The sequence below is a fragment of the Jaculus jaculus genome, chromosome 6, assembly GCF_020740685.1.
Source record: "Jaculus jaculus isolate mJacJac1 chromosome 6, mJacJac1.mat.Y.cur, whole genome shotgun sequence".
In the NCBI taxonomy this organism is placed as follows: Eukaryota; Metazoa; Chordata; class Mammalia; order Rodentia; family Dipodidae; genus Jaculus; species Jaculus jaculus.
The window spans coordinates 1,092,048-1,114,739 of NC_059107.1; the positions used below are offsets into that span (position 1 = coordinate 1,092,048).

The 22,692-nt window shown below is 45.7% G+C and overlaps 1 protein-coding gene across 1 annotated transcript in view; it reads right to left on the reverse strand.

Moving 5' to 3' along the window:
- Rasgef1c (RasGEF domain family member 1C) overlaps positions 1–22,692 on the reverse strand; it is an 83,425-nt gene that overhangs the window by 22,280 nt on the left and 38,453 nt on the right. Inside the window, exons 2-7 of the mRNA XM_045153690.1 lie at positions 18,530–18,699; positions 10,340–10,522; positions 10,064–10,186; positions 8,605–8,742; positions 5,802–6,002; positions 5,261–5,335 (exon numbers count right to left, since the gene is read on the reverse strand). Coding sequence (XP_045009625.1) covers positions 5,261–5,335; positions 5,802–6,002; positions 8,605–8,742; positions 10,064–10,186; positions 10,340–10,522; positions 18,530–18,553 — 744 coding nt within the window. The 5' untranslated portion in view covers positions 18,554–18,699. The remainder of the gene's footprint in view (positions 1–5,260; positions 5,336–5,801; positions 6,003–8,604; positions 8,743–10,063; positions 10,187–10,339; positions 10,523–18,529; positions 18,700–22,692) is intronic.

Sequence of the window (22,692 nt, forward strand, 5' to 3'; positions counted from 1 at the left end):
GTTATCTTGTTTTGGCAGCCTCCCTTGACACTAAAGTAAAATGCAAACACACTATTGGGGTCTCTGTCTGTCTCTGACCTCATCCTTGTTTGAACAGTGGAAAACTAATAAGACTAAGGGCTGGGGAGATGGCTCAGTGGGGAAAGCATATACTATACAAATGTGATTACCAAGTTCAAATCCCCAGAATCTACCCCAAACTGAACACAGTGGGAAGCATCTGTAATCCCAGCCTTTCTCCTATGGCAAAATGGGGGGTAGATACAGGAGAATTCTGGAAGCTTGTGGTTCAGTTAGCCTGGCATGTGCAGTGGTGAACACAAGGCACCCTATTTCAAACAAGACAAGTATTGACACTTGAGGTTGCTTGTAATCTCCACACTGTGCGTGGCTGTGTGTCCCCCTCATCCACACACAGACAATAAATAGTAATAAAACTAACATACTTATGAAGATGTTGATAAAAAAAAAACAAACAGAGAAATAGGGATGGAGAGATGGTATAGCGGTTAAGCGCTTGCCTGTGAAGCCTAAGGACCTTGGTTCGAGGCTCGATTCTCCAGGACCCACATTAGCCAGATGCACAAGGGGGTGCATACATCTGGAGTTCCTTTGCAGTGGCTGGAGGCCCTGGCACTCCCATTTTCTCTCTCTTTCTCTCTCCCCCTCTTTCTCTGTCACTCTCAAATAAATAAATAAAAATAAACAATTTAAAAAAAAACAGAGAAATAAATCACCAAGAATGTCAATGATAAGCCACTATGAATGTGAAAAAACTTAAGGAATTACTAGAGAACAGTAATTGATAACTTCATATAACTTCGGGGAATTAGTCAAATTCTTAGAACAATAAAAGTTACAAAACATGGGCGTGGAGGCACACGCCTTTAATCCTAGTACTTGCAGGCAGAGGTAGGAGGATGGCCTTGAGTTCGAGGCCAACCTGAGACTACATAGTGAACTCCAGGTCAGCCAGGGATAGAGTGAGACCCTACCATGAAAAAACAAAAAACCAAAAAAACCAAAACAACAAAAACAACAAAACCCTAAAAACAAACAAACAAACAAAAGTTACAAAATAGACAAGAAAAAGAAAAAAAGGGCCACATACTCAGGAGGCTGAGTCAGGAGGATTACAACTTTAAGTCCTGTTTAGGCTATATAGTGATCTCAAGATCAGCCTGGGTTACTTGGTGAGAACCTGTTGCAAAATTAAAAAAATAAAAAATATTGGGCTGGAGAGATGGCTTAGTGGTTAAATGCTTGCCTGTGAAGCCCAAGGACCCAGTTCAAGGCTCAGTTACCCAGGACCTACGTTAGCCAGATGCACAAGGGGATGCATGTGTCTGCAGTTTGTTTGCAGCAGCTGGAGGCCCCAGTGCGCTCATTCTCTCTCTCTCTCTCTCTCACTGTCACTCTTAAATAAATACATACATAAATAAAAATAAACAAAAAAATTAAAGAGGGCTGGGATATATAAGTCAGTGGTAGAAAATTTTATTGGATACTGGGAGTCCCTAGGTTCAATCTTAACTATCATTTTCAAAAAAGAGAAAATAGGAAACTTAAATGGTTCCATAAATCACTAAAACAACAATAGGAATAAGCAAAGAAATGAATCAACAAGAAAAACCTTGACTCAGTTCATAAAGGTTACCTCTCTACGAGCATACCAGGCCCAGATGTCTCCCTGGCAAGAACAGGTGGCTGGCTCCAGTCTTGCACACAGAAGAGAGAAAAAAGAGAAAAAGAGCAGGCAAGAATACTGCAAGAAACAACAGATGAGTCTCACCCATGATGGCAGCCGCAGAAGCTCTGAACAACACAGTACACAGCATTGAGGGTTGTGTGAAAAGATAATGATTTTGCTTATCCCAGTTGTATCTCAGAAATATAAGACAAATTCAGCATCAATTAAACAAAAACAATTTAAACCATCGCTTAAAAGTTTAAAAGAGGGATCCTTAGACTTCCCAGGCAAGTGCCTTAACCACTTTAGACTCCCCAGGTCCCATGTAAGCGAGACACACAAAGTGACACACACATAAGGTCGCACATACACACAAGGTGGCACGTGCATCTGGAGTTTGATTACAGTGGCTGGAGGCCCTGGTGTGCCAATTTTTTTTCACTCTCTCCTCAGCCCTCTCATTAAAAAAAAAAAAAAAGGTTAAAAGAGAAGTAACATATGAGTAGTAGGTTCAGAAAAAGAATTCCAAGAAACTCAGTAACCAGTCACATAAGACCTTTCAGCAATCAGGAAGGAACAAGGTACTTTCTTATAGGACAAATGGTACCTGAAAAAAAATCCAATAGCAAACATCATACTCTCACGTGTCCTGTTGAAAGCATTCCTTTTAAAATCAGTAAAGAAGGATGCCAGCTACCAAGACTACTTGACATTGTGCCTGAGGTGCCAGCCAAGGCAGCAAGCATTCTTGAGTGGTATTATCTGCAGTAACTAATGATTCCAGCATTTCAGAGATTAAAATGCTAAATGAAGATCGATTGACTATCCATGGCCCTCTCATATTCAGTGAAATTTCTATTCTATGGCTACCCCAGAAATAACAAGAATAAGGCTTGGAAAAGAGGGAAGAAAATGTACTATTCTCAGATGGTGTGATTGCTTATGTGAAAGTTCCCAAAGAATGCAGAATAAGAGTTTTCAGTAATGCCAAATTTTTTTACATGGGTGCTGGGAATTGAGCTTAGATGTTCTGAGGCCCTCATGCTTGCATGGAAAGTGCTCTTACCTGCTGAACTGTTTCCCCAGCCCCTGATTCTTATTTAAGATAGCCTAATAAAATATCTACAGGACTTTCACAGAATTTGATAAATGATTCTAAAATATGATGAACCATGAACTGAACTGAGCACTGTCTTTACTATTATTTTTTACTTGAAGGAATAACAGCAACTCATTATTCAGACCTCAGTATTTGGCTGATCTTTTCTTGAAAATGAATAAAATGAACCTGTCACTTCAAAGAAACATTTCATAGTGTTTGTTGCCAAGGATCAAATTCAAGTTTTCAAGTGAAAATTGGAAACTTGTAAAACATGTGTCCACCTCTGTAAGCTTAACAGCTGCTCAGTATTCATAACTTTTCCCCTTCCTTAACTTACCCCTTTTTTCTCTCCTCCCCTCCCCTCCTTTCCTTTCCTTTCTTCTTCTCTCCTTTCCTCTCCCTTTGCAGGGCTGGGGATGGAACTCAGAGCCTTCCACAAGCATTACAAGCCCTCTACCTTGGAGCTACACACCCAGCTCCACTTAAAACTCATTAGAACAGAAGTGATGCTAATGGATGGGACTTCACAGCGCTCTACAGTGCAATGTGCCAACAACATGGAACATCTGCCTCACTGTCTTCAAGTGACCAATGTATGATGTTTCAAAATCACGCACTCAAGGTGTGACAACCAATGGGTGTTGCATTGTATGGAAAGCTCACTGATACATGTTCAGATTTTATATTACAATTAGTCTTTAAAGACGTGCTGAGTTTCAGTTTAGTCTATAACAAGACTACTCACAATTATCTGAAAAGGATGTCAAATACTCCTCAAATTTGCAACTACATAACTGTGACATTAGATTTTTCTTTCTTTCTTTTTTTTTCCTGGCCAAGCAAGTGCTACCACTGAGCTGTATATCAAGCTTTTGAGCTTTGTCTTAAACCAAAATAATGTATGCCAAGAGACTGAGCACTGAAGTAAGATATAAGAATCCAGATACTACAAAGACTTGTAAAAATATTGTATTATAAAACAATGTCATGCTCCTTGGTAACTTTCTATTTTGGAAAATATGGTTATTTTTCATAAAATGGTAATTATGTCAACATGCAATAGTTTATTATTGCTAGTTGTGAATACATATTTTTAAAAGTTCTACTGTTTTTGAGATTGGGTCTTGTGTAACCTAGGCTGGCCTACAATTCCCTATGTAGCTGAGGGTGATCTTGAACTCCTGATTCTCCTGTTTCCACCTTCCTAGTACGAAGATTATAGGTTTGGGCCACTGACAACTCAGGGCTTTGTGCATGCTGGGTAAACACTGTACCAACTAAGCTAAATTCTCAGTCACAAATGATCAGTTGTAAGTGCCAATATTGATAACTGTGATAGAAACTGCATAATTAAAACTTCAATAGTCACAACCCATCCTGTTTCTGAAATTATTATGCTTTTTCATCTAGTCTATGTGGATAAGGTAATTTGCTTCCAGTACACAACAAGCGCTATGTGTACAGGAATGCGTATATGCACAGGATCAATCACTAGGTGGAGAAAGTTGAATTAAAGGTTTTTTAATTTTTATTTGAGTGAGACAGAGACAGGAGGCATAGAGAGGGAGAGAGAGAGAGAGAGAGGGAGACGGAGGGAAGGAGAGGGAGGAGAGAAGGAGAGAATGGGCACACCCGGGCCTCCAGCTGCTGCAAATGAACTCCAGATACATGTGTCACCTTGTGCATCTGGCTTATGTGGGTATTTGGGAATCGAACCTGGGTCCTTTGGCTTTGCAGGCTAGGGCCTTAACCGCTAAGCCATCTCTCCAACCCTGAATTAAAGGTTTTTATTCGTTTATTTGGCGCTGGGGATCTACCCTTGGGGGCTTGTCCATGAGGGGCAGCTCTCTACCTCCGAACTCCACTCCCAGCTCAAGGGACATCCCAGCTCATTGACATTGTTCATCTGCCCTCTAAAATGCGTCAATCTCATCCTCCTCCAATGGATCGCGGGTGTTGCTTTCCCTCCATAGTATATTATCCTACGATGCCATCTTTGTCTGAGAGCAGGTACATTAGAATCGCTCTGCTTTGATTAGGGAGGACATAAGATATGCTGCTTGTAGTCTGGCTCCGCTCTCTCCGCTGGCAAGACACTCTGATAATGGCTGGTCTAGAAGAGGTTACCAGGTCCAAATCAGAGACGAGCAGGACCGAGGGCGGCCCTCGCCGCAGCTCAGCCAGTCTCCCGCAGCGGTCACCAGACTGCATTTCCCTGCATGGCCGCTGGAGGGCACCGGCACCCACTGAAACGCGCCTACCCAGCCGTGGGGTACCTGAAGCATTGGGCTTTCCTCCACCCAGGGCTGCTTTCTGCTGCTTCCCAGTGCCTGGGCAATTATGGCTGAGTTGCTGGGGTGTGTGGGTTCCAAGGTTGGCACAGTTCATGGCCTCGATGTCTCCCCCAGGGTGACCCCACGCGTGAGCAGCCCCTGTTAGGTCAGCCTGTCCAAGAACTTTATATATACCTTTGTACTGGCCAGGGTGTCCTTGCGCACAAAAGCCTGGACGAAGTCCTCGGGCCCAATGTGTCGCAGCCGATCCTGCACAGGAAGGAAGAATAGGGATCATGGGAAAGTGTAGGAACAAGGTGCCTATTAGGAAGTGGAGCAGGTGGAGCAGGAAGACAGACTCTTCCCTGTCCCAGCACTCCCCGTCTCACCTCTCCTCTTTCAGCTCATCCCTCAACCTCTGCACCCACAAGAAGCCCCATGTGTCTGGTGCTAGGCCAGTTCATCTCTTATATTAGCAGGAAGGAGGGCTCAAGTGCCCTTCTGGAAAGCTGGAGAGGCTGCAGTGCGTGTGAGCTCTAGAAGGGGAAACTAAGGCCCCAGAGGAGCACATAAAGATGGTGTCAAAGCCAGAATTTGAACCCATTACTCCATCCCACCCTCGAGAGACTGACCTCCAGTCCTCCTGCCCCAGGTTCCAGGAATGCTGAGCAACAGCTCCAGGGTCTTCTGTAGGTAACAGCTAGCCACTGAGCCTGGGGCCCTGGGTTCTGCTCACCAGTTCCGCATGCGTCAGCTGCTGGGCCAGCATATATGGGTCACTGCAGATGCCAAGGAGTTCCCTGTGGATGGAGGTGGAGGGCTTGGTCCTGTAGGAGATGGGCTTGTCTGCCTCTACCAGGCTTTCAGTCCCCTGACTCAGAGTTGCCAGTCTCTGGTGCAGAGCTTGTAGGAGTTGGTGCATCCTGTTTTGGTAGGCCTGGGGGGTGGGGGTAGAGGCAGGGGGAGGGAGGTACTCAGATCTGAACATCCATCTCCCAATATCAATCCCCAGCTCACAGACTACTGGGCTCCAACACATCTTTTATTTTATTTATTTGAGGGGGCAGAGGGAGAGAAAGAATGGGTGTACCAGGGCCTCTAGCCACTGCAAACTAACTCCAGACTCATGTGCCACTTTGTGCATCTGGCTTACATGGGTATTGGGGAATTTAACCTGGATCCTTGGCCTTGCAGGCAAGTGCCTTAACCACTAAGCTATCTCTCCAGCCCCTAAAACATGTTTACTAATAATTTCATAATGCACATAATGTATTTTGATCCTAATCCCGTCCTCTCTCCCCCATCGCCTTCCACTGAACATTTTCTTTCCAATTTTGATGCATTTCCCCTTCTCCATCATGCATGAGGCAAGGTCGATGGCCCTAGTATTATACAGATCTTGTGCAGGTAACAGCTGCTGTGAAGTCATGAATGCAACAGCCACTTCATGTCCAGTAGACAGTTGCAAAGCACTCCTCCCCATCCTCTGGCTCTTACATTCTTCCTGCTTCCTCATGCCTAATGTTCCTTGAGCCTTGGAGGATATAGGGGCCTCATTTGTTGCATTCAAGGGGGCTGAGGTGTTCTTTAGGGAATCTGTGGACAAAGCCAGATACCAATAAGTGTGCTGGAACCTACCCTATGCTGAAATAAGATCCATCCCCTGGTGGGGGTGGGCCAAAATTCAAGGGTGGCTGGGCAGAAGGGTTACGGGTGGCAACTGAGAAGAATACCATCAGATGGGGAAAACAGGGCAGAAGTGCCCCAGCTGTCTGGACCACAGGGTAGAGTGGGGCAAGCAGGCAATGTAAGCCAGAGAGCAAGAGGAAGGAGGAAAGAAAGGGGGGACAATGTGGAATTGGTCTTGCACTGAAGGACTTGACTTCAATGGGGGCCTCTCCTATTTCTCCATTCCAGCTCAGAAAGGCCTTCCTCTATAGGCCAGCCTCTCTGTCTTGCCCTGTGTCCCTGGCAATACACCTTCATAGTACTCCTTCAGGTCACTCAATATGACTTCTTTCATAGGACTGCTACCTGAGATGACCACAGCTAAAATGACTGCTGCCCAAGGCAAGGAAGGCTGTGTTGTAAGAGCCCAGCTCTGCTCTGGGCATGCCGTGGGCAGTCAGCAAACAACGTGGACAGACTCCCTCACCATTCAGCTCAGACAGTCCTGCACTGAATCATGACCCAAGCTGGGTGCAGGGATAAAAGACCATGACCTTCCTCCAGGGTCTACCCTTCTACCCACAAGGAGAAACTCATCATCTGCCCTTCAGAGACATTATTTCTTCTTTTGCATGTGCATGTGCATGTGTGTGATGTGTGTGCATGGGTAGGTGCACATATGTCACAGAGTGCACATGGAGGTCAGAGGACAACTTCTGTTATCAGTCCTTGCCTTCCACATTGTTTGAAGCAGATTCTTTCTGATTCTTCACCTTTGCATTTACCAGGCCAGCTAACTCTTGAACTTCCAAGGGATTGTCTCAACCTCTGTTCTCACAGTAGTCATACAGAAGGTCACTACAGTATCCAACTTTTCAGTGTGGCTTTTGGAGATCAAACTCAGGCTTACACTGCAAGAATGTTAGCTACTGTCCTCCAGCAGAGAGATACCATCAGCTGATCTGGATTTATTGAGACATCAATATATTCCCAAGGATTTGTTTGGGTGAGTAACCCAGAAAAGGCCCCTGAGCTCATTAGCTTGAGGCAAATGTCACTCCTACAGGCAATTCCCCTAACCTGAACCTGAACTTCCAGATAAAGTGACTTAGTTCCACCAGGGTCATTTGGAGATGCTGATTCACCAGCCTCTTCCTCATATGCTTACCATACTCCTGGGATGTCACCCACAAAGGAAGTGAGGCTTGGAGGCCTCAGAGTGTTCCCCCAAGAGTGATCCAGGCTAGAGAGCAGAGTTCCTAGGACACAGAGGCACCAAGCCCAGGACACTGGCTGCCAAGCCATTGGGGTTTTAAGTGTAAGGGCCACCTCTACCTGATCCTTGCTAGAGTGGTCCCCCTCTTTACAGGGTCGTCGTTCTGTGCTGGTGGTTGAGTGCTCCCAGCAGCATCTGTCCAGCCTGACTCACTCCCAGCAGAGTTGTCCTTGTGGTTTATCTTTGGAACCTTTTTCAGTGCCAGCAGCACCAACTGTCACATGGTTCTGGATGAGGGGCAGGGCAGCAGCAAGGCCTCTGGGGCACAAATCTCAGGACATGGGTCCTGCCAGGTGGGTCATGAGTCACTGCTTGGCCCAGGCTCACTAGAACTCCTGGGTAGGTCTTCCCTTCGCACCATCTGACACCATCAGACACAGCAGAAGGGAGAGTTGAAGACACCAGACTTGAAACTAAGACCATCAGTTCTTTCCCAGCACCTGCAGGGCCTGGCTTCTCCATGGGCTTAAGGGGGGCATTGAGGGCTGCAATGCGCCATGTAGGGGAGAGGAGGGACCTGGGGGGCCAGGACCAGACTCAGGCTCAGGCTCGGGATGAGGGTATAAGGAATTGACTTGTGTTCTGGCTAGCTCACCTCATCACAAGGAGCGATGCGGCCCACCACATCAGTCAGGTGTCCAATGGTCGACTCCTCCTGGAAGTCTCGTGGGAAGGTCTCTGTCCACTCGGTCAACAACTGTAGCAGTTTGGGGCCAAATTTCCTGACTCGGGCCTGCAGGGCAAGCCAAAGCAAAGGTCTACTCTTGGAGAAGGGTATCAGGGAGTACCCATGGCCACACCAGCCCCTCACTGCCTGTTCGGCTTGTTTGGCTACCCCTGCAAGCCACAGAGAGGGCTGAGGGAGGCCCTGTTACTCTCCTGTACCAGGGGAAAGTGAGGATGGGTGAGGGGCATTGCTGTTATACCCTGCTCCCCAGGCCAAAAGGAAGCAGCTACACATTTTGAGGCCAGTCATTTCTTGTTTCTGCCTGCCCAGCATCTCCCCCATTCCTTTCCTCTTTCTGGGGTCACAGCATCCATGTTCTCTTTGCTCCCACTCCTTGTTAGGGCAGGAGATTAGGAGCAGTAGACCCATCATGTGTAATGGTTGGCTCACAGATAGGCCATGTGACCTATGTAGGCCAATGAAATTGGGACTTTTACAGGACTTATGGAGAAAGGGTTTTGCTTTTTTCACGTGATTGGAAAGAGTTGAAGGTGACTCTGCCAATGGTGGCAGCCTGGAATCATGTGGGAGAATTGGCAGGCACCTGAGGCTGGCAGGCCCAGAGGAAACCTCTGCAGAGCTAGCTTCAGAGTGAAAGACCAGGTTCTATCACTGTGCCTTGTGTTCCCAGAGCCAGTAGTACCTGTACCTTGGCAGTTACATGAGCTAGTTATGGCTCTTTGCTCAGGTTACTGGAAGTTAGGATTCTGTCATGATACTGGAAACCCCGAGAGACAACTGCATAAATATCCACAGCTCACAAGATCAGGCCAGGGGGCTGGAGAGATGGCTTAGTGGTTAAGCGCTTGCTTGTGAAGCCTAAGTACCCCGGTTTGAGGCTTGATTCCCCAGGACCCACGTTAGCCAGATACACAAGGGGGCACATGCGTCTGGGGTTTGTTTGCAGTGGCTGGAGGCCCTGGCGTGCCCATTCTTTCTCACTCTCTCTCTCTGCCTCTTTCTCTGTCACTTTCAAATAAATAAATAAACATAAAAAAAAAAAAGATCAGGCCAGGAAGACTGAAAAGGGTGTGAAGAGCCAGAGCAGGGAGGGAAGGTGGGAATGCAGGGGAAGGAAGGCCAGTAGAGAGGCACAGAGCCATCCTACAGATAGCAGGAGCCCTATTGACTGGACCTTGGAGACCTAGGTCTGCCCTTAATGTGATTTCCTGGCTATGGCCCTTCAGGTCCTGAGCCTCAGGCAAATCAGAAGCCCAGGTAGGCTTCTTGTCAGAAGCAGAGAAGAATGGCTGCTTCCTGGAAAGGCTGATGGGGGAAGGGAGACAAGGGAGATACTCAGAGGCTCATTGCCCCACTCAACCCTCACCTTGTCCAGAACCGGTTTGTCCAGCTGCTGCTGCTCGATGCACAGGTGGCAAACCCTGGCCAGGAGCTCCCCAGGCTTGATGAAAAGGCGTGAGCTCAGCAGGAAGGTGAAGATATAGGCTTTCTGGGAAGGGGAGATCGATGGCACAAACTCACCAGACGTGGAGACGTGACTTCAGCCTTCCAAGCCCAAGGTTACTCCCAGCCCTATTGTCTGCCCCACTCCCAGCTGGTGAATGTTCTCTTTGCTGCCCCTTCTGCTGGGTGCTTCACCTACCTCAGGGTAGTAGTCAGCTGTGGGCACCAGGTGTTGAATCAGGGTGTCCAGAGAGGCTGAGGATGGAGCTCCATCCAGGAGGGACTGCCCAGCCTGTTCGCCATCTATGGGCTCTGTTGGAGGCAGATTGAGGCTGCCTGGGGTGACCATGTTGGAGGCACTGAGTGTCCTGGGCATGCCCGCCTGCAATGGCAAGGAGCAGTTGGGGTACACCTCAGTTGGGGCCTACTGATTCCCTGGGTTCCAGGCTGGAGGGCTCTCCTACTAATAGTCAATGGTGGCCACTTCCTGTGAGGGCTTCCAGGGATCCCTTACCTTATAGTTCAGCCTTTATTTTTTTATCGTTATTTTTTTTTTTTCGAGGTAGGGTCTTACTCTAGCTCAGGTTGACCTGTAATTCACTCTGTAGTCTCAGGATGGCCTCAAACTCACAGCGATCCTCCTACCTCTGCCTCCCTAGTGCTGGGATTAAAGACGTGCACCACCACGCTTAGCTTCAGCCTTTATTTTTATTTGGAGACAGAGTTGGCTAAATTGTCTAAGCTGGACTTGACCTAGCCCAACCTTGAACTTTTTTTCTGTATCCCAGTCTAACCTTGAACTTTTGATCTTCCTGCCTCAACCTGGGATTACAGGCCTATACCACCACACCTGGCTGAAAATGGGCATTTTTTAAAAAATAAACTTATTGACAACTTCTATAGACATGCACAATCTACCTTGATAGCAATCCCCTCTCATCACCCTCTTTTATTTCCCTCTCTCCATTGAATCTCCTCCCCTCCATTGAACTGCCTTCTTTTATTTCTAGCTACTCCATCTTTTATTTATTTATTTTTAAAATACGTTTTGTTTATTTTTATTTATTTGAGAGCAATAGAGAGAGAGAGAGAGAGAGAGAGAGAGAGAGAGAGAGAGAGAAAGGGAGAGAATGGGCATGCCAGAGCCTCTAGCCACTGCAAACAAACGCCAGATGTGTGCGCCCCATTATGCATCTGGCTAATATGGGTCCTGGGGAATTGAGCCTCAAACTGGGTCCTTAGGCTTCATAGGCAAGCGCTTAACCACTAAACTGTCTCTCCAGCCCCTCCATCTTTTATTTTAAAATTTATTATTGAGCGGGTAAGGTGTTTGCCTGAGAAGCTAAGGACCCATGTTCCATCTCTCTCCTGATCCCATATAAACCAGGCACACAAAGGTGATGCAAGCACAAGGTTGTACATGCCCACTCGATGGTGCAAGTATTTGGCATTCTATTTCAGTGACTGAGTCCTTGGCATGCCAATTCCCTCTCTCCCTCACTCCCTCTCTCTAAAATATAAAAAAATTATTATTTGACCTGGGCATGGTGGCTCACGCCTTTAATCCCAGCCCTCAGGAGGCAGAGGTAGGAGGATTGCTGAGAGTTCAAGGCCACCCTGAGACTACCTAGTTAATTCCAGGTCAGCCTGGACCAGAGTGAGACCCTACCTTGAACCCCCCCCCAAATTATTATTTATTTGCATATGTATTTGTATGGGCCTGCTAAGGCCTGTTACCTCTGTGCAAATGAATGTCAGATGCTTGTGGTACCTTTTGGGTCCAGCTTGGGAATTGAACCCCAGGCCAAAAAGCATTGCAAGCAAGTGCCTTTAACCTCTGAGCCATCTTCTCAGCTTCCTCTTCTGTTTTGATGTAATCTTATTTTATTTTATTTTTTTTGCCATTCCCTGTCATTCATGATGGGCCCAAAATTATGTAGGTTTTGTGCAGGTAATGAAAGCTACTGTGAGGTCAAGAATGCACTGGCCCTTCTGTGTCTGGAAGATAGCATTCCAAAACATTCCTCATCCTTTGGCTCTTACATTTTTTCTGCCACCTCAGCACTGGAGACCCCAGCTGGGCCTGTACTTGCAGCTGCTCTGGGAATTTTTTTTTTTTTTTTTTTGTTACGTACTCCTGTTAAGTTGGAGTTCTCGTTCTCTGACGCAGTTAACACCATGCCTGGAGCCTGGCATTCCAAGATGTTTGTGTTTGGACCCACTCACTGCCCAGCCTCTCCTCCTCTGACAGTCCATGCTTCCTCCTGGCACCTCCCACAATGTTCCTTCTCCACTGTCTGAGTACTGTACAATGTCATTTCTATAGGATGGTTTTCTTCTATCTTGATTCCTCCATCCCTTGAGACATGGCTGGAACATTTCCTCAGTGGGGCCATCCCTGTCCCTCTGTGGTGTCACCCCACACAGGGACATGCCTGTCCCAGGGGCATCCACAGACTCTTCTTGTGAGTTTTGCTGGGTGTCTGGGGTGCTGCTGTTAGCTCATGTTGCAAAGCAATGCTCTCTGAGGTGGTCAGTGTCCTCTCCATGAAGATCTCGTCTAGACAAAAGCCAGACTGCCTCTGTGAGCCACTGCTGAGTCGACGGCCTGGCCAGCAGAGGGCTTTTGCGCACTTGTGTGCACAGAGCCCGTGCTTGCTCACAGTCTCGTCTGTGTGTCCTGCAGTCCTGTCTATAGCAGTTTAACCAGCCCCAGCCAAGTCATTCAGGTCATCCCACTTTCTCAAACATGGAGTCTCAGGGACTTACCTCAGGGAATTTCCAAAGACTCCACATTTCCTCTACTGCCCCCATGGAAGACCTCAACTTTGCCCTGCTTCTGTCTTTGCTAGACAAGTGACCCTGTCCTGGGAGGTGAGACAGGAGGAGGAGGTCAGAGCTGGGAGGTCAGAGCTGACCAGGGATCAGAGGAATTCCTTAGAGGTCTGTCTATGGGCTGGTGCTGGGACAGAGTTTTAATGTGAGGAGGGCTTGGACATCAGTGTGGATGGCAAACTATAGGTTCTAACCTGACAATGTGATAAGTCCTCAATTTACAGCTAATAAAGCTAAATTTCACAAACTACATCCTGTCCATCCCAGTAGGGAGGTCACTGCAGACGAAAGCACCCAAGGGCTGCAGCAGGGAAGGTTGGCTAGCTCTGTGTAGATGCAGTTCTGTCTCACATCCAGGACCCAGCACAGAGGTCTAATTACATAGGCATACAGTTGTGAGACTGCAAGGTCCCCTCCCTCCTGCCAAATACCTGTCTGCTGTGGACACCCTAGCTTCCTTATCCCCTCTCAGAGGGGTTGGGGAGATTAGGGTGGGGGCTGAACTGAGGACTGAGGGTAGGAAAGATCCTTAAGAGAATCACACCAGAGGCTGTGGTGATTATGAAATGCCTGCTTACGTGACAGGGGGCAGGCCATATCTAAGCGACCTAGGGGGGATAAATAGGAAAGCAGGGTCTCACTTCCATCAGCAGAAACATAGCCTTGTGAAGAGGCCCACAGTGGCCCTTGCCCCTTCCCATAAGTATCTGCTTTTACTTTTATCTACTATTCTATTGCTGCTGTTTCTCCTCCTCCTCTTCCTCTTCTCTTCCTTCCTCTTCCTTTCTCTCCTCCTCCCCCCTCCCTTCCTCTCCCTTTTCTTTCTCCTCCCCTGCCCCTCTCCCTCTGCTGCTCCCCATCCTCCTTTTAAAAAATATTTAAATTTATGGGCTGGAGAGATGGTCTAGCAGTTAAGGTGTTTGCCTGCAAAGTCAAAGGACCTTGGTTCAATTCCCCAGGGCCCATGTAAGCCAGATGCACAAGGGAGCACATGAGTCTGAAGTTTGTTTGCAGTGGCTGGAGGCCCTGGCATGCCCATTCTCTCTCAAATAAATAAATAAAAATAAAGTAAAAATATTTTTAAGATATTTAATTTATTTATTTGAGATAGAGATTGAGAGACAGAGGAAAGAGGGGAGAGAGAGAAAAATGTGTAGGAATAGGTGCTCCAGGGCCTCCAGCCATTGCAACAAACTCCAGACGCATGTGTCACAATGTGCATATGGCTTACGTGGGTCCTGGGGAATTGAGTCTGGGTCCTTTGGCTTTGCAGACAAGTGGCTTAACAGCTAAGCCATCTCTCCAGCCCTCCTCCTCTTTTTTGAAAATTCATTTATTTTTTATTTATTTTAGAGAGAAAAGAGAATAGGCATGCCAGGGCCTTCAGCCACTGAAAACGAACTCCAGATGCATGTGCCTCCTTGTGCATCTGGCTTACATGGGTCCTGGAGAATCGAATCAGGATCCTTTGGCTTTGCAAGCAAATGCCTTAACCACTAAGCCATCTATCCAGTCCCCTCCTCCCCTCCTTTTTTTTTTTTGAGGTAGGGTCTCACTTTAGTTCAGGCTGGCCTCAAACTCACAGCATCTGTCTACCTTAGCATCCCAAGTGCTAGAAATAAAGGCATATTCTGCCACACCTATCTTCACTCTATAACTTCTTTGTGCAAAGGAAAGGACACATAAATATACTCTATCCCCTTTTTGTCTTTATGAGATTTAAAAACCTAGCATAGCATACATGCTGTCTTGCACTGAGTTTTTCACTAACAATGCATTTGGACATCTTCCCATGGCAATACAGGACATCTGGCTTTTATCCTTTTTTAAAAAAGAATATTTATTTATTTATTTGAGAGAAAGAGAATGAATATGGGCACCTCAGGGCCTTCTGCCACTGCAAATGAACTCCAGATGTTTGTGCCACTTTGTGTATCTGGCTTTATACATGAGTACTGGGGAATTGAACCCAGGCCACTAGGCTTTTTGAGCGAGTGCTGTTAACCATTGAGAAATGTCAGGATTTTTAAAAATTAATTCATCAATCTATTTGTGTTTGTTGTGTGTGTGTGTATGCATGTTTCTATGTGTATGGGCACATGTGTGCATGTAGGTCAGAAGTTGATGCTTAGTGTCTTCCTCTATCATTTCTCTATCTTATTTTTGAGACAGAATCTTAAACTGAACCTGGCTCTCTGATTTTGCTAGACTTGCTAGCCAGCAAGCCTTAGGGATCCTCCTGTTTCTGCCTTCCTACTGCTGGGATTATAGATGTGTGCTACCATGCCTTGCACTTTATGTGGGTGTTGGGAACCCAAACTCGGGTGCTTGTGCTTACACAGCTCTTTGTTTTTTGTTTTTATTTTATTTATTTTTTGGTTTCGAGGTAGGGTTTCACTATAGCCCAGGCTGACCTGGAATTCACTATGGAGTCTCAGGGTGGCCTCGAACTCACAGTGATCCTCCTACCTCTGCCTCCCAAGTGCTGGAATTACAGGTGTGCGTCACCACGCCTGGCTTTACTTTTAACTTTTTTTCTTTTTCAAGGTAGGGTCTCACTCTAGCCCAGGCTGACCTGGAATTCACTATGTAGTCTCAGGGTGGCCTTGAACTCTCAGTGATCCTCCTATCTCTGCCTCCCGAGTGCTTGGATTAAAGGCGTGCACCACCACGCCTGGCTCTCTACTTTTAACTTTTTATTGACAACTTTTATAAACATACAACATATTATGATTATAATCCTCTTCCAACTCCCTCCTTCATTGAATCCCTTCTTTCCATCTAATCTCTCTTCTTTCTTTATATCATTGTTTTCCCTCCTATCATGTAGGGTTTTCTCTTACAAATTTTAAATCATATCATAGTATTTCGTTATTTTCATGTCCAGGGATAAGTTATCTTAAAATTAATTTATTTATTTGAGAAAGAGAGAGAGAGAGAGAGAAAGAAAATATGGGTATGCTAGAGCTTCCTATCTTACAAACTCAGACACTTTGTTCATCTGGCTTTATGTGGGTGTTGAGAAATTGAACCCAGACCTGCAGATTTTGCAAACAAGTGCTGTTTAACTACTAAGAAATCTCTCCCACCCCATAGAATCATTTCTAAAAGCCAATGTTGAAGCAGCCTAAATGTCTATTAATGGGTGAATGGGTAAATGATATAGTGCATACACACAACAGTTATTACTTTATTTTAAATGTGAAGGAAATTCTGATACATTCTACAACATGAAGATTCAGTGAGGACATTATTGTAAGGAAAATAAGCCAGTCACAAACAACAAAGATGCCTGACACTGCCTACACAAGACCATCATAACAGGAAGAAAAGATCATGACATCAAAATAGAGACTGATTGAGAGTGCAAAGGGGTATGATGGAGAGTGGAGCTTCAAAGGGGAAAGTGGGGACAGGGAGGGAATTACCATGGGATATTGTTTACAATGATGGAAGTTGTCAATAAAAAATAAAAAAATAAATATTATTAAAAATAAATAAATAAATATGATGTTATCTTACAAAAAATAAAGATGGTATGATTCCACTTATAAGTGGTGCCAGTCAAACTCAGAGACAGAAAGTGGTTGCTGTGGGCTGGGGTTAGGGAAGGAGAATGAAATGTATGAACTTGTGAGTACAGAGTTTTAGTTTTGCCAGATGAAAATTGTGCTCTTTATTTTGTGAGGTGAATAGGGAAATTATGTTTGCACAGCAATGCAAATGTACTCCATGTCCCTGAAATGGACAAATAATAGTTATGGTAGAAACTTTTTCTCTATGTATTTTGTCATAATTTTAGCCAAGTCAATGATGATAGAATTTTTGCATGTATGACATGTATACATGCATGCATGTGCATGTGCTTGTGTGTGGAGGGCAGAAGACAATGACAGGTGTCTTCCTCAATGTATTGCCACCTTATTTTTTTCACCATATTATTTTTTATTTTTTCATTTATTTATTTGAGACAGAGGGGGGTGGAGAGGGAATGGGTATGTCAGGGCCTCCAGCCACTGTAAACAAACTCCAGTTGCATGCACCCCCTTGTGCATCTGGCTTATGTGGGTACTGGGGAGTTGAACCAGGGTCCTTTAGCTTTGCAGGCAAATGCCTTAAATGCTAAGCTATCTCTCCACTTTATTTTTTTTAAGATTTATTTTTATTTTATTTATTAGAGACAGAGAGAGGGGGAGGGAGACACACACACACACACACACACACACAGATTGAGAGAGAGAGAATGGGCGTGCCAGGACCTCCAACCACTGCAAACAAACTCCAGATGCATGTGCTACCATGTTCATCTTGCTTATGTGGGACCTTGAGAATCGAATCTGGGTCCTTAGGCTGTGCAGGCATGCACCTTAACCAATAAGCCATCTCTCCAGCCCTCCACCTTATTTTTGAGACAGGGTTTCTGATTGAAGTTGAACTCAGCTAGATTAGTGGGCTAGTAAACCCCAGGGAGCCTCCTGTCTCTCCTGCCCCAACACTGAGATTACCAGTGTGTGCTGTTGTGCCTGGCTTTTATGTAGTGTTTGTGCAGTAAGCACTTTACCCATTGAGACATCTCCCTGGAGTCCCTTGAGTCACCTTTAAGTCACCAGGAAGCTTCCCAATCTGTGTCTTGTGAAGAGCTGGCATGGTGCCTGTGGCATAGAAGCCTAGAGCTCAGGGGCTGGAATAGAGAGGCTCAAGGGCTCTCCACACACAGGGAGACTGGAGAATGGTGGGCAGTGCCAACAAAAGTTGTTTCAACTTTTCTTTCTGTAGGTACCTCAGGGCTCAGCATGTGAACTGGATTTGAGCACAATATGGTTCTAGAGGTTTCCACTTGATGGTTGAATCAGTCAGTTTTCCATTATAGTAAAAAGCACCTGAGCCAATCAGCTTATCAAAAGAAAAGGTTTATTTTGGTGCATTATTTTGAAGTTCTGGTCCATGATTCCTTGGCATTATTGCATTTGAGTCAATGACGAGGCTATATGACAGGACGCTCACTCACCTCATTGCTGGTAAGACAAAGAGGAAGAGGAGAGGATACAACCTCAATGACATGAAGACTTCTCACTAGGCCCTACCTCTTAAAGTTTATACCTTCCCAAAAGTGCCATCCTGGGGACCAAGCCTTTAATATATGGGCCTTTGGGGAACTTCTTCGATTCAAACTAGGGGTTGCAGAGATAGCTTAGTCAGTAAAGAGCTTGCCTTGGGCCTGAGTTTGAAACCTAGAAACCATGTAGGAATTCTGGGTCTGGTGATGCACAGTTACAATCCCAGTGCTAGGGAAGAGGAGACTGAAGGGTCCTTGGGGTTTTCTGGCCACTCAGTTTAGCCTAACTAGGCAAGTTTCAGGCCAGCGAGAAACTCTTTCAAAAAAAAAAAAAAAAAAAAAAAAAGGAGAATGGCAACTGAGGAATGACACCTGAGGTTGTTCTCTGGCCTCCACACACATGCACATGACACATGCACACCAGCATCCATGTGAGTACACACACACACTCATATGAAGATCCAAACTCTAATATACAATGAAATAAATGAGACTTACAAAATAACCAATGCTGGCAGGCATGTTGGAGTAAACCTTTTAACACTGTTGAGGGTGGGGCATACAGTGTCACAGTCCATTTGAATTGTACCAAGATTTGGCTTCATGGGATTTTACCCTAATCAAATCATTCACAATCCAGTCCATGAAAAGCATCTAAAGGGGAGAAGCTGTGGAAAAAATGGTATCTGCTTTAGCTTCAACTACAGGCAGTGAAAATAGTCTGCAATGCTATAAATGATGAGCATTCTTGAGAATGGATAAGGACAGATCACATATCCACTGGTTCAGTGTTTGTTGCTATTGGGTGGTGGTTATGAATAGTTGGTAACAACACAAAACATAATAATCATGGTACAAAGAAGTATAAACAACCAGAGAGAAAAGAGCACATAATCCAGTGATATACCTGTAACTGAAGGCTACAGTGAGACACCATGTACTGTGTCATTGGTATGTCCTCTGTTTGCTTCACTGTTACTATATTTATTTTTTAAATTATTTATTTATTTGCAAAATAGAAAGAGGCAGAGAGAGAGAGACAGACAGAAAGAGAGAGAGAGAGCGCAGATGGGCATGCCAGGTATTCTAGCCACTACAAATGAACTTCAGACACATGTGCCACCTTGTGTATCTGGTTTTACATGGGTACTAGAGAATCAAACCTGGGTCCTTTGGCTTTATAGGCAAGTGCCTTAACTGCTAATCCATATCCCCAGCCCTATTACTACATTTCTTTATGCATGTGTGTATATATGTACAAGTATGTGTACATATGGTGCATGTATATCTAGGTGAGTGAAATTGCACGTAGAGGCTAGAGGACACCTGGGGTGTCATCTCCAGAATATCATCCACCTTCCTTAGCTTGGAGCTCACCAATGCCACTAGAGTGGCTGGACAGTGAGCCCAAGGACCCTCCTGTCTGAGCCTCCCCAATGCTAGGGTTGCAGATGCATGCCACCATGCCCAGCATTTTCACGTGGGTTCTAGGGCCAAACTCAGTCCCTTGTGCTTTTAAGGCAAACACTTGAGTAACTGAGCCATCTCCCTGGCTCCTGATTTTGGATCATTCATTCAAGCTGAAGTTTATGTAAAGCTCAATCATCAGATGAAGCTTGCATAATGAAAGGGCCCAGAAACACCTGGGCAGATTCCAGGGCCTTGTGAATGGTGCAGTCAGGGGTGCATGCCACCCTGTGACATGATTACTGAGGGGACACTCACTGAGAAGTAATGCTCTAGCTCACAACTGAAGTGGCTGAGACAAAGTTTGAGAAAGTTAACTTTCTGTCCTGACCCAGTAAGGACGCAGATATAGAACCAGCTTTGTGCCACACTCTTGCTCAGACTGGACTTCTTGCCCTCTTCTTCCATTTCTCATGCTGGACTCAGTATCCCAGAAAAGCTTGGTTTGTTCATTGCTTTACCCCTGGGCATATATTTGTGCCCAGAACATACCAGGTATACAGTAAAGATGTGTTGCGTTTAAATGACTACAATGATACAGGTAAAAGTCAGCAAAGACTGTAAGCAATGGCCATGAACCGGCTAACCAACGGTAGGCATGCCAGATATCCAAGCAGTAAGGACAACAGAAGGGCTCAGGTGAGCTGAGCTGATGCTTGGGGACCTGGCCTGGGAAAACTCAGAGGGTTTCTCCTTGCCTTACCTCTGAAATCATTCTGTAGCTCTCCCATCTTATAGATGAGGAACCTGAGGCTCAGAGGGTGACAGGCAGGGAGGTAGACCACACAAGTACCTGACAGAGCTGCAATGTGAACACGGCAATTTTGAGCCCCACCCTCTATTCTTGTCCACCTGGGCAATGATGCTGCTATACCCAAGCCAGAAAAAAGCCAGGACACAGTCAGTTTCCTGAGATGTGGCCAGTGGTGCCCTGGAAATGAAGAGAGAAGCTTGTGTTGAATGCTCGTATTGGTCACAACCGTTCTGGGACAGGACAGTTCCCCAAGTATTGTGTTTGGTTCATGGTTGGGGGAAGACTCCTGGCCAGTTCTCCAACCTACCCCTCTTGTGCCTTCTGCAGTCCCTCCCAGGTTCCAAGTCTATTACCAGCTGGGACCAAATTCACCCCTTCTGGCTCTTCCATCTGTTGGGTCTGCCTTCTGGGCATCTAATTCTCTTTGTTCTAGATGGACCTTAAATATTTAGCTTTGAAGAACAATGGCATCCTCTGATGAAGGCTCCAATTTTACTGGGGCAGTCAGTGGAGGTTTAAACCTCCCTTTGCTGAGGGGTAGGCACCAGCCCAGGCTGAGCCAATGAAACACCACCTCTCCGACTATACAACTGGAAGAGACCTGGAATTTTTAGGCATGGGAGGAAGTGGAGGTGGCTTCTGAGCCACAGTTGCCTCTTCCTGCTTTTCAAGTAGGCATGATCTCTTGACTCAGTTTCTCTGCCCAATTATCCTATTCTTGCTTCCCAGTCTCAGTCCTCTTAGACATACCCTCTGCATATAGGCCCAGATATAAATGTCCTGAATCTCTTGGACTGCATGGAATTGGATCTACAGGGACAAAAGGAGAGAACCCACAAGCCATCCTTCAGGGAACACTCTGATGTCTGCCAATGCCAACCCACAACTGGGCTTGCTTCCTTCCTCATACCATGCAGACAGACCCAGAACACACTTTGCTCCTGGACAAAGGTGCAGGAAAAATTTCTGGGGCAGGGGCTGGAGAGATTGGTTAGTGGTCAAGGTGCTTGCCTGTGAAGCCAAAGGACCCAGGTTCGATTCCCCAGTACCTACATAAGCCAGAGGCACATGGTGGTACATGTGTTTGGAGTTCATTTACAGTGGCTAGAGACCCTGGCAAGCCCATTCTCTAACACTTTCTCTCTCTCTCTTTTTTTTTTAAATTAATTAATTAATTTATTTATTTATTTGAGAGCGACAGACACAGAGAGAAAGACAGATAGAGGGAGAGAGAGAGAATGGGCGCGCCAGGGCTTCCAGCCTCTGCAAACGAACTCCAGACGCGTGCGCCCCCTTGTGCATCTGGCTAACGTGGGACCTGGGGAACCGAGCCTCGAACCGGGGTCCTTAGGCTTCACAGGCAAGCACTTAACCGCTAAGCCATCTCTCCAGCCCTCTCTCTCTCTTATAAATAAATAAATAAATTTTCTGGGACAGGATGGTCTAAGCCTAAACTCAGAGAGACAAAGTCTGGAGGGACAAGTGTATAATGGGGGTGGGGTTGTTATGAGGCAGGCATAGTCCTAGAGAACAGATGGATTTTCGTCTATCTCCTATGTAATTCTTCTGTGTTGATTTTGTATACTGCTACTTTGCCAAATTCTTAAATTAGTTCTAGTAGATTGAACTACTGGTAGACCCTTGAGGGTTTTCTATGTAAAAGAATATTCCCATCTGCAAACAGAGCTAATTTTACTCTTCCAGTTTGGATGCTTTTTATTCCTTTTTCTTGCTTAATTGCCATAGATAGAACTAGCAGGGTTACGTTACCTAGCAATGGCAGGGCAGGAACCCGTGCCCTGCTACTCTTCTCTTAGAAGAAAGTTCTCTGTCCTTCATCACTAAGTGCAGTGCTAGCTTCTTTCTTCACATATGGCTTTTATTGTGTTTGGATAGTTCCCTTGGTTCTTGTCTATCCTCAGCATGCTGAATTTTTATTTTCTTTTCTTTTTAAATATTTTGTTCATTTTTATTTATTTATTTGAGAGTGACACAAAGAGAGAGAGGCAGATAGACAGACAGACAGAGAATGGGCGCGCCAGGGCTTCCAGCCACTGCAAACAAACTCCAAATGTGCGTGCCCCCTTGTGCATCTGGCTAACATGGGTCCTAGGGAATCGAGCCTTGAACCAGGGTCCTTAGGCTTCACAGGCAAGCACTTAACCGCTAAGCCATCTCTCCAGCCTGAATTTTTCTAAAATCATAATTTATGATGAATTTTGTCAATTCTTTTTTAAGTACTTATTTTTATTTCTTTATTTGAGAGAGAGAATGAAGCAGATAAAGAGAGCACTCTAGGGCCTCTAGCCACTGCAAAGGAACTCTAGACACATGTGCCATTATGTGCATCTGGTTTACATGGGCACTGGAAAATTGAACCCGGCTCCTTAGACTTCTCAGGCAAGCACCTTAACCATTAAGCAATCTCTCCAGCCATTGT